This window comes from Pholis gunnellus, assembly GCF_910591455.1.
Source record: "Pholis gunnellus genome assembly, chromosome: 14".
In the NCBI taxonomy this organism is placed as follows: Eukaryota; Metazoa; Chordata; class Actinopteri; order Perciformes; family Pholidae; genus Pholis; species Pholis gunnellus.
The window spans coordinates 1,015,538-1,031,495 of NC_136541.1; the positions used below are offsets into that span (position 1 = coordinate 1,015,538).

General features: G+C 39.4%; 1 protein-coding gene across 1 annotated transcript; it reads left to right on the forward strand.

Annotated features, from left to right (window-relative positions):
• The first annotated feature begins 6,901 nt into the window (after positions 1 to 6,901).
• On the forward strand, positions 6,902 to 15,294 carry LOC306706762 (uncharacterized protein). The gene is made up of 3 exons (XM_079173952.1): positions 6,902 to 6,909; positions 7,790 to 7,897; positions 10,691 to 15,294. Exons 2-3 carry the CDS (start codon positions 7,798 to 7,800, stop codon positions 14,380 to 14,382), a joined length of 3,792 nt encoding a protein of 1,263 aa, XP_079030078.1. The 5' UTR covers positions 6,902 to 6,909; positions 7,790 to 7,797; the 3' UTR covers positions 14,383 to 15,294.
• Positions 15,295 to 15,958: the final 664 nt, after the last annotated feature.

The following is a 15,958-nucleotide window of genomic DNA, read 5'->3' on the forward strand; positions in this document are numbered from 1 at the left end:
TATTCAGGTTTGCTGAGTTAATAGGGCTGCAGAATTAAACTTTTACATTGGTGGTAATGAAGTCAGCAGGTTAACGTTTCTAGAACAACATGTTGGCACACTTAGTCAGAGTAAATCTCTGTTTCCCTTTTCAGTAAATAGAACAAAATTAGCAAAGTTTCTCTTCGTCAAAGTAATTTAAGTCTCAGTCTCTTGGTTTCGAGACTTGTGCTCTGCTTCTACGCTCATGTTAATCAGGGACTGAACTCACTGATTCCAGTCTGGCTTTGCTTCAGATTTCTCTCTTTCATGAAGCATGTCAGTACTATGGAGCGGAAGGAGTATCTGGCTTAAATTCTTTAAGTCTACTTGGCAGTTTTATCAACTCTGCCCTCTCTCACATCTCCTTTGTCGCTCACTTTTCATAAAAAACAACAACAAAACAGAAATACACCAAAATGATTCCATCAGTAACTGTCGGAGCAGAAGAGAGTCTAGCTTCTGCTCCACTGGCTTCTGTAACTTAATCTCTAATCTACAATCTCCTGTTCAGCATTTCTTTAACGGTCCAGGACTACAGGTCCCATTAGCGCTGGTACTTGTGCTGTCATAATTTGGTTGTCTTGGCTATAGACAGAGCTGAATATGCTCGTCTCTTGTTCTAGCAGTCATGGAATGTACTATTTATTCAAGTACTGTACTTAAGTACAACTTTGAGGTATTTGTAGCCTACTTTACTTGAGTATTCACATTTTATGTAACTTTAAACTTCACTACATCTCTGAGGAATATGTACTTTTAACTGAACTATATTTATTGATAATATTAGTTACTTGGTAGGCTACTTTGCAGATTCAGATTTTTAACACAAAATATAATGTAAAAATTACACGACCAAAGTCACAAGCCACTTCAACTCTCCGAGCCAAACTAGAGCCTGTCACTGCGCACCAATACGGACAAAATGTGCGTGGAAAGAGCCATCCACTAAGAAGTTGAACAATATTTTTGGTTCATTATGAAACTTTGGTGTGCTAAAATAAAGAGAATCGCTGGCCTAGGTAATTAATGGGAAACACTGCTGATACTGATGTCGGTCCGATACTGACTCAAACAGCTGGATGTTTGAGTCTCGAGTCTAGATTGAAGACAATGGGCCTGACTGGTATCGGTTACCATTATTTTGATTTTTTTTTTAAATCCAGTACATCTACATTTATGTATTTATTTGTTACATTTAGATTTATAAAGTTAATAAAGCAATGTTTAAGTCAGACCTGATGGTTTCTTACACATTAAAGAATGATCCTTGTCACTTCTACATAGTGAGACATACATCTTATTAATTAAAAACTGGTATCAGATCAGAGCTCGACATCTACAGATACTCAAGAATCAGTGTTAAGTATATCGGTATTGGGCCTGAAAAAGGTGGATCGGTGCATTCCTAATTTCTATATACAGAGGGTCTCGTCTGGGTCTTGATGGAATTAGTTGAGACCTCGTCATGGTCTCGGTTGCATCTGGTCTTGAGATTCTTGACGATGGAGGAGTTTCTCTCCTTTGTCTACTTTAGCCGTGAGCTCTGCCTTTTCTCTCATGTCTATCAGGTACTGAACTCGTTGCTTCCAGCCTGACTTGGCCTCAGATTTCTCTCCCTCAATGAGCATGTCAATGTACTCTGGAGTGGAGAGAGGATTTGGTTTCATTGCTATCTCTTTAAGTCTGTTTAGACACTCAGCAGACTTCTCCATCAATTTCACCACATCATCCTGCACACGATCATATTCAGCCTTCAGTTGTTCAACCAATGCCTCAACAGGTGCCTTAGCCTCTGAGGCTTTCAGGTACTTTTCCTTCAGCTCTTTCACTGTTCGTTTTTCTATAACTTCCTTATACTCCCATCTGTACTTCTGATTAAAATGTATATTCCAGATGCATTTACTTGGGCACTGCTTACAGTTCCCATCTGGTCCCATTGCACGACAATGTTTTTTATCCTTATCATCTGCAAAGGCACAATTACGATGGCAGGTGAAATTACACTGCTGACAATTGGTGATGAATATTCCAGTTCCAGAAATGTCTTCTTGAACTGGCTTCATGACGGGGACTTCAAACTCAAAGTCCTCATTTCTGCTGATCTCTGCCTCATGCTCTTTAATTATTGCATTTGTCTGTTTAATCTCCTCACCCTTAGCTAACCCAAGTTTAACCTGCTTCTGCAAACTTTCGATTGACGTCTCAAGCTGCTTTCTCTCTCTGAGGACCTCCTTCGTCATTGTCAAGCTTTTGGTTTCTATTTTATTCAAAGCATCAAAGAAGCTCTTCATGCTTTTTGTCCCCATCTCCCAAAACATCTGATCAAAGCTTCCATCTTCATCTTCATCACTCACGTCTGCTGCAGATGATTTGTTGTTTGCAAACAACACTGAGTTGTTGAATTTGAAGTGAATCGGCAGCCCTTTCTTTGTTTTAGGACACGGGACACCTGAAGCATTGATCGCCTCTAGAACTGGTGGTTTCTTGCCGTCTGCGAATGTCACCAGAATTCTGATGTTTTCTGCGACATCTTTGCCAAAGATTGAGAGCACAGAATCAAACACATATTTCTGTGTTGGTGTGAGTCGAGCTAAAGAAGCCTGAGCTACGAAACACACAGCGTCAATGTCACTGACACCATGATCAGCAGAGAAGAGTTTACGTATTTGTTCTGTGATCTCTTTGTCTCTTGCTATGCCTCTTGTATCTCCAAAACCTGGAGTGTCAACAATGGTCAGAGAGTGATCTATTGCAAAATCCTTCTTATGGTTGATTTTGTACACAGTGACTTCAGAAGTCTGGCTCTGAGCTTGTGATGTAGACTGATCCTCATCAACTAACTTAAACCGATAGGAATCCTCCCATTCCACACCTAGAATGTAATTGATCATCCCATTGATGAGAGTTGACTTCCCGGCACCAGTCGCTCCGAGGACCATTATGGTGCGATTAGATTTACCAGTGGACTCTTTCCCATAACTGAAACGTCTGCACCCTTCTACATTGATGTCTTCTTCCTTCAGGAGGACTTTATAAACAGGGAGAGGCTCTGTCCCTGTTAGCAGTTTACCGTTTGCTTTAACAGCATCAGCAAGCCGTTTGGGAGGTTTGACATAATCAATCATAACCTTCCCTATGTCCATTTTGATTTTTAAATAACTAAATTTACAATCAGATGACACCAGGACCAGCCCTCTGACAGTTTAGTTAGTTCTACACGTGTGGAACTTGTATGTCTTCTGCTCTTGAAGTGAAAGAAGTTCTCTCAGGTCCAAATCTGCAAAAGATGACAAAAATAAAAATGCACAGAATTCAACCCTCATTTGCAGCACCATTCTACGTTTCCTATTTCTACTGCATTAAAACTAATACAGGCTCAGATCACTATGACTAACATTGAAACTAAGTAGGGCACAGATACAGTGTAATAAATATTCATGTGACATTTTCTTTTCATATTTTCCCTTTTAACACATTATTGGATAATGTCTCTCTGTCCAACTGGCAAATTCAAATCATTAGTTTGCAACAGAGCTACATATCAGCAGTAACGTTAGCACGAGGTCGGTTCACAGAAACATCACAAAAGTAGCAAAATGTATTGCCAGCCTTCCTGAAATAACAATGGGCCTCATGCAAGAACCACTCGTACCAACGGGTGTGTTCTTAAGAGGCCTGTACGTGTGATTTAGAGAACTTGCTGCATTCACCAATTTTCTGGTATTTTGAATTTACAAAATCAATGAACGAGTGGTCCAGACCTGTAGTAGGAGTCACGTGGGATTGGTCTGCTGTTAATCAAGCCAAAGTTTTTTACTATTTGATTGTTTATTTCATTACTTTGAGTTTGAAAACCCGATATTAATTACACTGTATAATTATGTTGACATTATCTTGTTGGACTCAAACAGGGAACGAGCAGATCAGAGTGTTCAGCAACTTACCTCAGTTTGTCTCTTATAGGGAGGGAAAGAAGAGTTCTGCTTCTGTTCTGCTTCTGTAGCTCCTTTTATACAAACAGTGCACGCACACACACACACACACACACACACACACACACACACACACACACACACACACATTTACAACAGCATAAGAACAAAATAAGAAACTTCAGCAGGAAAGCAAATGTGTTCGTTCAAAGTCTGTAGCTCTTGGTTTTTGTCTTTAGGACTGTACTCTATGTTAATTAAATCATGCATATGTTACTACTTTATGCCGTTTAATTTCAGCTGGACATTAAAGACTTTATGTCCTCACTGGTAACATGTAAAAAGACAATGTAAAACACAATACACACCGACAGGATAGTTGCTGCTGCTTGTTAAGCTTATTTCTTTGAGGGCAGTGTTGGAGCTGAAGGCAACTTTGATCGGTGCAATTCCCCCCAGTGGAAATCAAGCCCTTGAAATCAAACAAGACCGGTTAGTTTAAAGTCCAGTTGTGTTTCACATTACAATGTAATTGAAACACAAGTGAATTATTTTACAATTAATAAAGCCTGAAGTTAGTGTTCTCTTTCCAATCTTTAGAATGATGAATCGATTTGGAGATCTGTGAGATTTTCAAAGAAGTGTTGTGCGTATTAAAACAATGCTCTAAATAATCTCTTCACTGGGTTTTCCCTGATGAAAGTTGTGTTGGGAAGCCACAATAAACGAGTGATTCCTGTTCTTACATTAGAATCCAACATGTGGGACGACATGTAAAACACTGATTTAAACAAAACTCAAACTTGGAGCCAAATTGACCAAAGTCTATTTGCTATATTCTCAGAGATGGACTACAAAAACAATAAACACAAGCAAATAATCCTAAAACTAAATCATGCAATAATGTTCATAAAGCCAAAATCTTCAGTATCACATAAACACTGAAACATAGAAGCTGTGGACTAAAAGATCAGAGTGTTCAGCAACTTACCTCAGTTTGTCTCTGATCAGGAGTGAAATGACAGTTACTGATGGAATCATTTTGGTGTATTTCTGTTTTGTTGTTGTTTTTTATGAAAAGTGAGCGACAAAGGAGATGTGAGAGAGGGCAGAGTTGATAAAACTGCCAAGTAGACTTAAAGAATTTAAGCCAGATACTCCTTCCGCTCCATAGTACTGACATGCTTCATGAAAGAGAGAAATCTGAAGCAAAGCCAGGCTGGAATCAGTGAGTTCAGTCCCTGATTAACATGAGCGTAGAAGCAGAGCACAAGTCTCGAAACCAAGAGACTGAGACTTAATTTACTTTGACGAAGAGAAGATTCATGATGCTCTACATCAACACTAACCTGTTTCTTCACCGTTGTTATAAAACATTAACGTGTCTCTCTTGATCAGAGGTCATGAAGACTTCTAGAACTGGTTTTGACACCAGACCACATGAGCCCTCCAGTAACAGCCTCTGCTGCAGGTTTACTTCCTGACTGCAGCAGCTGACCAGTCAAGGAAAACGTATGACATTCATGAAGAACTGCTGGAGATGAACCACAGACCTGTTGGCTTTCTCTCAGCTCAGTTGTTTGGTTTATAATCCAAGAGATGTTGAGTTTCAGAATGCTGCTCTGTTTAAAACATTATTGATAGACAGAGGGGGAAATTGTACCGTTATAACAGATAAAGAAAATAAAGTGCAAAAACTTTACAATACTCAAATGTATGAATATATATTTCTATAAACATTCCAATGAAAATGCAACATATGCTCTAGGTGGGTGGCTTCCTGAAGAAAGCAGAGCTGTGGAGAAGGGCCCTCTGCACAGGGGGATTTCACCTGCTTTCCTCAGGTGGATGATTTTCTCTCTAGTGAGGATGTGGACAGAGCTCCAGTCAAGTCGGTCATAGTGGGACATTTGACCAACTTGATTCAAGATTTTCATTCATACTTTCCTGACATGGAGGAGAAATCTGCACAGCTGGATTGGGTGAGAAACACATTTCTCTTGTCCGAAGCAAACGGAAGCAAGCTACCGGTCACCTTTCAGGAAAAATTCCTGGAAGTGTCATCTGACCGTGGCCACCAGATGAAGTTTCCATACTCACACAGTTTTGGGTGTGTGTGAAGCAGGAGCACCCTGACCTGGGACAGAACGCTTTGGAGCAGCTACTACCCTAACCCTCCACATATCTATGTGAGGCCTCCTTCTCTGCAATGACTGTGATCAAAACAAAGCAAAGAAACAGACTATGCCTGGAAAAGAGCTTGATCACAGCAGTTGCCTCCCTGCCACCAAGACTGACAAAGATCCTCAGTGAAGCACAAGTTTCTCACTAAAATGTAAATGCAAAAGCACTCAGTTCAATGCAACAATGCAATCTTCAGTGTTGACAGTTTAATAAATCAGACACTGATGTCGCAGCGCTGTGTGTTACATCTGTTTTTCAACCAAAATTGCTTTGCGCTGGTTAGGGGGTACATCACTGAAAAAAGGTTGAGAACCACACAATTAACCCCTTATCACATCATTTATATAAGTTCCAATGTAATTTGAGCGTTATGCATTCTATCAGCTTGATAAGAAATATTACACTCGCCTAGATCTTCTCACTGAACAAGGTTGTAAAGAGGGACGTGTCACCTGTATTAACATCATACGTACAAATAATACATTTAGTGTGGAGTTCTTTTAAAATAATTAGATTTGTTCATACCTGGAACTACTTTCTACCAAATACCATGTTATTTTTATAGTATCTCGTGACCTTTATCATGATCACAAAGGTTTTATACCTTACCCCTCGTACATTCTACAAGCCGAGTCATTTCTGGGAAATCAGCTGGGTTCTCCTCTGTGCCGCCTCCCACTAATGAATAAAGATGTGTGGGCGTTTCTCCTTCAGAGACAATATAATGTCTGAAACCACAGCGCTGCCTCAGAGGATCACACACACTGCTACTGTGAGTACACTAATGCTCTTTTTGTTAATGTATCTTTGCATGCAACAGTTCTGCTGTCTGTCTTTACTGTGTAATCAGTCGTGCAGTTATTTAACCAATGACTGTAGATGAATCCTTTTAGCAGCTGTACCAATTAGTACACAAATGATAGACTTAGTAAAATAATGTATGAAAGAAAACATTGACATCGGTCAAAAGCTTAAGATGCATCCAGGAAACACAAATATTGTAGTGTTATGTCTCCTATAATTACTAACAACTTCCTTCAGTGCATATATACATAAGTTTGTGCTATGTTCATTCTTAAAACCAAATTGATTGTCAGTAGTTATGTATTCTTGAAGCTGATCTAAGAGAATTCATTCTAATACGCTAGACAGCAATTGGTCTGTAATTTTCAGACTATACAACTTCATCATGCACATTTCCTTCTCTCATTGCATGATGTCCACAATTGTGCTTGCAGGAAAATTAATTCACAACCGGATGAATCAACCAGCTCAGTTCCATTCAAACCACTGTTGCAGTAGTAAAGTAAATAATGATAATGAAACAAACCGGTTTTTAAAAGTAACTTTTCATAAAAAATGAGAAAGACAATTATTTTTTTTGTTTGCCATTGGAGTTAATTTGTCAAAAGTTTAGAGAAGTTTATTAACCTACAAAAGATCAAATAGTATTTAAACTGGAAAACATACAAACCAGTTCAACTGTCATTTTAAGGTTTTTACCCAAAAGCAACATGTTTTATTTTGCTGTCGACATCAGCGGAATCTTGTCTTTGTTCCAACAACTACACAAGGTGACAGATGACTAACAGTTTGGATAGCAGGAAAGTCACATGAGTGAACTAACACACTTTCTGTTTTCCCATGTGTAGACGTGGAGATGGACCCTGAAGCCAGCAGAACATTGGAGGTGGCAGCGCTCGGCCGGCCATTCAGCCTCGGGATGTTGTACGACTGCCGCCAAGATTCACTGGTCCCTGGTAAGGATCCACATGTTTAATGCAATCAAACAACTATACTTAAACTGTTTAAAAAGTTTAATCTTGATTTTTAATATTAAACATTCAGGTATGGGAACCGTAGAAATGTATCTAAACTTGAATAATTGTTTTTAATATCTGTATATATGTGTATATTGTGTATGTGTTAATATATATGTATGTATGTAAGCTTTTTTGGGCCAATATCCAACGGGATGTCCTGCATGAGCAATGTAATGAATAAACAATACAGACTAGTCATAATGACATTTTAGATATCTGCAACTATTATTTGGAGCAGTTGGGGCCCGAGCATCTGACAACATCAGGCCGCGAAGGCCCTATTGAAATCCAAAGGATTTTTATTATTTGAAATTTTTATATTCTGATTTTTATTATTCCACTTTGGGCGCATTTTTGGGGGACTTTCTATACTCCAAAACTTACCAAATTTGACACACTTGGTGAAAATAGCCACCTGATATAGGTGGAACATTTTTGTTTTAAAAAATTGTTCTCTAGCATCCCCCTACAAGTTGGACTGGCGACGCCCCTCGGCGAGTATGTCCGATTGTACAAAAAAGCCTCTCAGACCCCTAAACTCCGCCTACCCAAATCTTTCGCCATTTTTTATTTTGTGAAAAACGTATGTAAAAACTAATTTTTGAAAACTCCTCCTGCGTGCGGGGTCTGTTTGCTATCAAATTTGCTCCGGATCATTATTTGATCTATATCATTGAAAATGATTAACTTGTTTATATGTCATTGCATTTAGAAGATATGGACCAATGAACTTCTTAGGGGCGTGGCTTGTACACCAATACTTATAACTTCAAAACCCTTTCTCCTAAAATCACCAAATTTGCAGAGCACATCGTGTTCTGTAACATACTCTGACATTTGTATTCCATTCAACCACTAGGGGGCGCAACAGTCAATCTGCGTTTTTGGCCATTTTCAGCCTTTGTACTTTAACGAACTCCGACAGAATTTATGCGATCAACTTCAATATTGTTCAGGATGGTCTTAAGACCTTTGTGATCAAATATTATCAAATTCGTGACTTATCATGGAAGAACATTGACGTGGCGTGGCACCCATTTTGTGCCATTCGGCATGAAACAGGAAGTTGTTCAAATCTTATCCAATCTGCACAAAATTTCTTATGCATGATGCTACTTTAGGCCTGAGCACATTTCAATGCCATAATCTTCACAAAGTCATAGTGCCACCTACCGGTAAAAGGAAATGTCACATTTTATACTTGTTTGTAACTAAAATTTAGTAAATAAACCCTAAAGACATTGATGATGCTTCATCGTGGATATTGTGAATTTTCGTTGAACGCTGTTCCCGTGGCAATGCATCAGGCAATACATCATTCGCCATGAAAAAAGAAGCTGATGGTTCAGTGGCTTGGGATGCTCAAAAACTAATGGAACTTTGCACATGTGTCATAGGTGATGGGAATACACATGTATCTGGGGTTTTGGCTTGGCCATTTTAAATTGCCTCCATAGCGCCCTCTACAATTTTTCTAAAGAGCAGCCCCAGCGCTAGGTTTGAGCTACATGTATACAATTTAGTAGGCTTATGTATCACATATAGACTTAAAAAAAGTCTCTTGGGACTATGCCTTCAAATTAACAGGAAATCCGCCATTTTTATTTTTGTGTTAATTTGCCCTTGATTTTTGCTCATTTCTAGGCGCTATACTTTAACAAACTCCTCCTAGGGACTTTGTCAGAGCCACTTCAAATTTTGTCAGTACAATCTCAAGACATTTGTGATTGAAAGTTATCAAAAGCTTTTTATTTGACCTAATGGCTTAGCCGTAGTGGGCGGCTACTTTGCGTGATTCCCCATTAAACAAGCTGATGTACCTCCACTGCACTCATTCCAAACAGTCCCAAACATGCCATGCTTGATAACACTCATGGCCTGAGGATATCAACGAGCTAATTTTCACTAATACTCACAGCGCCACCTACTGGTGAAAGGAAATCTGCGTTTTGTGACAAACTGCATCCGATTTACATGACTTTTACATGATGTGGTTTACACTTGATATAGAGCAACATAAATGCATGTTTGTGCGTGTTCTGTAGCGCCACGTAGTGGATACAGGAAGCGGTGGACTGTTTACAAAGCATAAATTCCAGTGTCACGCGGTCCACGCAGGAAAAAAACTTGGACTCGTCGCACTGTCCAACGGTCGGAGTCCCGCCAGAATCCCCTACGTGTGGGAGGATGCGAGAGCCCATCCATCGCTGCTCGCAGCTTTAATTATAACTGAATTGCAGATTGTCTGGATTTGTCATTTAGGATGCGTGACGAGTTGAGCTGAGTTTTCATTGACATTACTGCTGATATCTATGATTCAGTTTTCACTAGTCAGAACGACGTTATAGATATCTTGAATAGAAATTATGACTAGTAATATTAATTCCCGATAGCTAATACATGTTAAATCGACTTGCCATATTTCTACTAGTCAAAATGATAGTCATTGTACATATATCTGAAATGAATGTTACTTTGGGTTACATATCCAAAATGCAATTGTCATCTGTAATGGGAAATCGCATTTCCATAAGTCACAATCCATTTTTAGTAGTAATTCAATTGTAGATTACTGTGATCATTATTCTTACTCGTGAAGAAGGAATTACTGATATCTATAATTGAATTAAAGATATCTGTAAATCAGTTTTGACTAGTCTAAATATAATTTCTAAATGTGAAAGTATGTGTAAATATATATGAGTAACCTCCCCACTTCTTTTTTGGCAGGCATGACACTATGGGACAGCGATGAATTGGAAAAAGATAGAAGAGAGGGACCAAAACCTAGCAGTGACTTTGAGATAGTTGCATCTGATTCAATTGACGATAAATCTACAGCGTTAAATGTTGAAGCCTCTCTGAAAGCAAGTTTCTTGGGTGGACTGGTGGAGGTTGAAGGATCGGCCAAATACCTGAATGATCACAAGACATCCAAAAATCAGGCCAGAGTAACACTGAACTACAAAACTACCACAAAGTTCCAGGAACTGTCCATGAATCATCTTGGAAGAGGCAATGTGAAGCATCCAGATGTGTTTGATAAAGGATTAGCAACACATGTCGTCACAGCTATTCTTTATGGGGCACAAGCCTTCTTTGTCTTTGACCGTGAGGTGTCTGAAAAGGAAGATCATCAAGACATTCAGGGTAACTTGAAAGTGATGATCAAGAAGATTCCCAACACTACGATAGAAGGTGAAGGTTCCTTGAAGATGGAAGACAAGGACAGAGAAAATGTTGAGAAATTCTCTTGCAAATTCCATGGAGACTTTTCTCTTGAAAAGAATCCTGTGTCCTTTCAGGATGCAGTAGAAGTCTACCAAAGTCTGCCAAGACTGTTGGGAGCCAACGGAGAAAACGCCGTACCAATGAAGGTCTGGCTGTTGCCACTGACAAGTTTAGATTCTTCTGCTGCTAAACTTGTACGTCAGATAAGTTTAAGATTAGTTCAAGAATCCCAGAGTGTCCTTGAGGACTTCAGTGAGCTGGAAATGAGGTGCAATGATGCATTGAGAACCACCACTGTACAGCAGTTCCCACAGATTGGCAAAAAGATTAAAACCTTTAAAGAGATGTGCTCTGAGTTCAGACTGGAACTCAAACAAACCTTGGCAAAGAAACTTCCATCAATCCGAGGAGGAGGAGAAGAGGAGGCTGTGCTCGCAGAGATTCTGAAGAGAAGACGTTCTTCTCCTTTCAACAGCAACAACCTGAATGAGTGGATGGACTGTAAAGAGAGAGAAATCAACATGTTAAAGTCTTTCACCAACATGATGAAAAACACAAAGATCGTTCCATCTCAAAATGATCTGTTCAAAGAAAGCCTCAGTGTGTGTTTTGTCTTCACCTCACTGGGAAGAGCTGAATCGTACCTCTCAACCTTATCAAACTATTTAAGACAAACACCAGGCAACTCTCAAGATGCTCACACTCAAGATGTAGAGAAGGACCAATGGTTCCTTTCCAACAAAGTAGCAGATACATTGAGGCTTAAAGCAAAGCTCTTCAGTGATTTTGCAGAAGCCAACAAGGAGAACAAGAACATTAAGTTCTTGACTTTGGGATTAACAAATGAGGCACAGAAAGGTTCAAGCATCTACCTTTATAAAGACGGCTTTTCTGTCAGTGAGAACTTTGAGCCACCTTCAAAGCCTGAAGCAGGAACAGTAAGTGACATAAACCACAACAGTGTGACGCTGAAGATTTCTCCTCCCAAATTTGGAGCAGAGAACATCACCTCCTACTCTGTTGAGTACTGTGTCAGTGGAGAGGATGGATGGAAACAGAAGACAGCATCCAAAGATGAAGAAGTCACAGTGAGCGGTCTGAGTCCTAACACAGAGTATGTGTTCAGATGCAGAGCAGTGACCTCAGCAGGTGTTGGGCCAGCCAATGAAGTCAATGGTTCCATTACAACCTTACCTTGCAGCCCTCCTGGAAAACCTCGAGTTGAACCAAACTCAAGTGAGATATCAGTCAGCTGGGAGAAACCTGCTGAGCTTGGACAAGATGTCCACATTTTGAGCTACATCGTGGAGTACGCCGAAACAGACAACGGGGGGAAAGAGGAAGATCTCCAATGGAACCAAATGATGTCAACGGCTGAAAAGGCGATCATTCCAGGACTTCAGCCAGAGACAGAGTATGTTGTCAGGGTCAGATGTGATTGTGGTGTAGCCGACAGAAGCAAAGAAAGCATCACTGTTAAAGTCTGCACAACAAAGCGTGAATTTGCACGTCTTGCAGAACACCTGAAACATATTAGCAAGAGTATAAATTCTAAATCTCCCTCAGTTTACAAACTGCCTCTGACACAAGAAGATATGGACATAGATGGATGCCGGAAATACAACTTTGGCAAAGACAGCATGAGGCAAAATCGCACAATAATGCTTCTTGGAGCGACCGGATCAGGAAAGTCTACTCTGATCAATGGAATGATCAACTACATTGTTGGTGTGGAGTGGAAGGACTCTTTCAGATTTAAGTTAGTTGATGAGGATCAGTCTAGATCACAAGCTGAAAGCCAGACCTCTGAAGTCACTGTGTACAAAATCAACCACCAGGAGGGATTTAAAATCCCTTTCTCTCTGACTGTTGTGGACACACCAGGGTTTGGGGATACAAGAGGAATAGGAAGAGACCGGGAGATCACAGAGCAAATCAGGAGGCTTTTCACCTCCGCTAATGGAGTTAGTGAGATTGATGCAGTGTGTTTTGTGACTCAGGCTTCTCTTGCACGACTAACCGCAACACAACGATATGTGTTTGATTCGGTGCTCTCCATATTTGGGAAAGATGTGGCAGAGAACATTGAGATGCTGGTGACTTTTGCAGATGGCAAGCAGCCACCGGTTCTTGAGGCAATTAACGTCGCTCGGGTTCCATGTCCAAAAAACGACATAGGGCTTCCAGTTCACTTCAAGTTCAACAACTCTGCAGTGTTTGCAGGCAAGAGAAGCAGCAGTGACGGGGACCGTGATGAGGATTCTGATGATGATGACAACTTTGACGAAATGTTTTGGAACATGGGGGCCAAAAGCATGGAGAGGTTCTTCACTGCTTTGGATAAAATGACAACCAAAAGCCTGCTAATGACCCGAGAGGTTCTCAAAGAACGGAAGCACCTTGAAACAGCCGTTGAAGGTTTGCAACCGCAAGTTAAAGCTGGATTAGCAAAACTTGAAGAAATCAAGTCGACTAAAGAAAAGATTAAAGACCATGAAACGGTCATGACTTCAAATGAAAACTTTGAGATTGAGGTGGAGGTTATTAAGCCAATCAAAAAAATACTCACAAAGAAAGGAGAGTACATTACCAACTGCCAGAAATGTTCAGTAACATGCCACTACCCATGCGGGATCGCTGATGATGGCGAAAAACGTCAATGTGCATCAATGGATCAGTTTGGGATGTGCACTGTCTGCCCTGGAAAATGCATTTGGAGTTTGCATTTCAACCAGAAATACAAGTGGGAGTATGTTCAAGTAAAAGAGAAGCAAACACTGCAAGAGATAAAAGACAAGTATAAGAAAGCAACAGAAGAAAAGATGACTGTTCAGGAATTGATTGAGAGGCAGGAGGAAGAGATCGCTCAGCTTCAAGACATGATCGTCTCCCTCATGGATCAGTCGGCTCACTCTATAACTCGTCTGCAGGAGATCGCCCTGAGGCCGAACCCGCTGACCACTCCGGAGTACATCGACATGCTGATTGAAGGAGAGAAGTCAGAGGCCAAAGAGGGTTACCAGGCTCGAATTCAGTCTTTGATGGCAATGAAGGAGAAAGCAAAAATCATCTCCAAAGTAGCCAAACGAGGTAAACTTACAAAAACGGAGGAGGAATTATCTGAAGAAAAACAGGAGAGGGAGGAAAAGAAGGGTTTGCTCAAGAAATTTACAAGTTTCTTTGGACTTTAGGGAAAACACGACATGTTAGCAGACATGTTAGCAGCACTGTGAGGTTGTTATAACAACACAAACCAGAACTAAAGTTGACTCGATACAAAAAAAACTCAAAAGTACAGATGAGCCTTTTGTATGTCAACATGATTAGAATTATGTGTACATGTAATTGTATTGTTATGATGCTAACATTAACATGCAATAGTTAGCATGACTTGCTGTCACTCACATTAAGGTTGACACTTGACCAGCTGATGGCGCTAGATTAAACAAATCAAATTATGGCAAAATGTTTTTTTAATTGTCTAAGAACCATACTCGCCTTAATGTCATGTCTACATAACGAGAATGTTGTTTAAATATGGAAAATTGCTTCTTATCTAACATTCTTTTATTCATGATCTGTTTAGTATTGACAATATATGTTGAATATTTTGAATCATTCTGATTTCACGCTAAAGATTTATGATTTAAGATTTTAGTGTTTGGCAGTTACTGTATCTTTTTTTTGTACCTAAGATTTTTTTGGTTTACATAATTAAATTGTACGGTTGATGAGTTTTATTGGGTTAAAGCTGCCAATTGTGATGTTCAGCTTGTTTAAATGTTGTTCTTAGGAGTCGTTCAGTAGTTAATACAGGTGAAGAGGAACGGAGTTCAAGGATTTGGCTGAGACCAACCAAAAACCAATCACCCTTAAAAGAAAAACACATTCATCACACATAACTGAACTTGTTTTCTTTAATGCTTTTTGTGGCCCAATTGTACCTTAAATACTATAAAAGACATAAATAATCACATTTAAATGTAGGTATGAAGATGTCCAGATGTGGGAGTGAATATGCTTGGTTATACTGGAAACTGCTTAATTATTTCAATGATATGTGATTGAGATGTGATAATAAATTGATTAAGTTGGATATATTATCTCTTTGTCTCATTCATATTTTTATCTGTTTAGCTCCTCTCAACACTAAACCATCTGTTTTCATCGGCTCAGTTTATTTCAGGTAGTGTTAATATTTCCAGGTCAGGTAAAGTTTACCCATCAGTTTAGGTAAAACTTTAAACGTCATTCAATAAAACTCATGAATTTTAGTTTTTAAACCTTATTTAATGTTATCGTCATGTGTTATTGAAATACTTCTAATTCTATTTAGGTTCTTGCCTGTAAACTTTGTTCTGTTTAACCCCCGATTGATTCAGCAGAAACTCTAAAAAACATTTTAAAACCAGCAATTCTTTATACTTATACTTCTTCTCCACGGCACCTCAGATGCAAATGTTGTACTTTTTACACGGCTACGTTTATGTGACAGCTAGTTATTGGTTAGTTTACATAAACAAAGAAATACAAAGAAACACTGAACACTTGTTGAATATAAAACTATTGTTAAATCTTACTAAGAGCAGTGTCTCTAAACTGAACTAAACTTTGTGACTGTATGAGAAGTATTTAAAGTGTCTCCACCTTTAGCAGCTACAACAGTAACATTGATGCTTCACTAACTGTCTAATATATAAATACATATACAGTATATACTATATACTGTATATGTATTTCAGCCACAGGAGACATTTTACTGCTCTA

Excerpts from the sequence above, each read along its gene's own strand:
- LOC306706762 (XM_079173952.1), top strand. The coding sequence starts at position 7,798 with ATGGACCCTGAAGCCAGCAGAACATTGGAGGTGGCAGCGCTCGGCCGG. Across the intron at positions 7,898-10,690 it reads CCAAGATTCACTGGTCCCTG|GCATGACACTATGGGACAGC; the intron begins GTAAGGATCCAC and ends CTTTTTTGGCAG.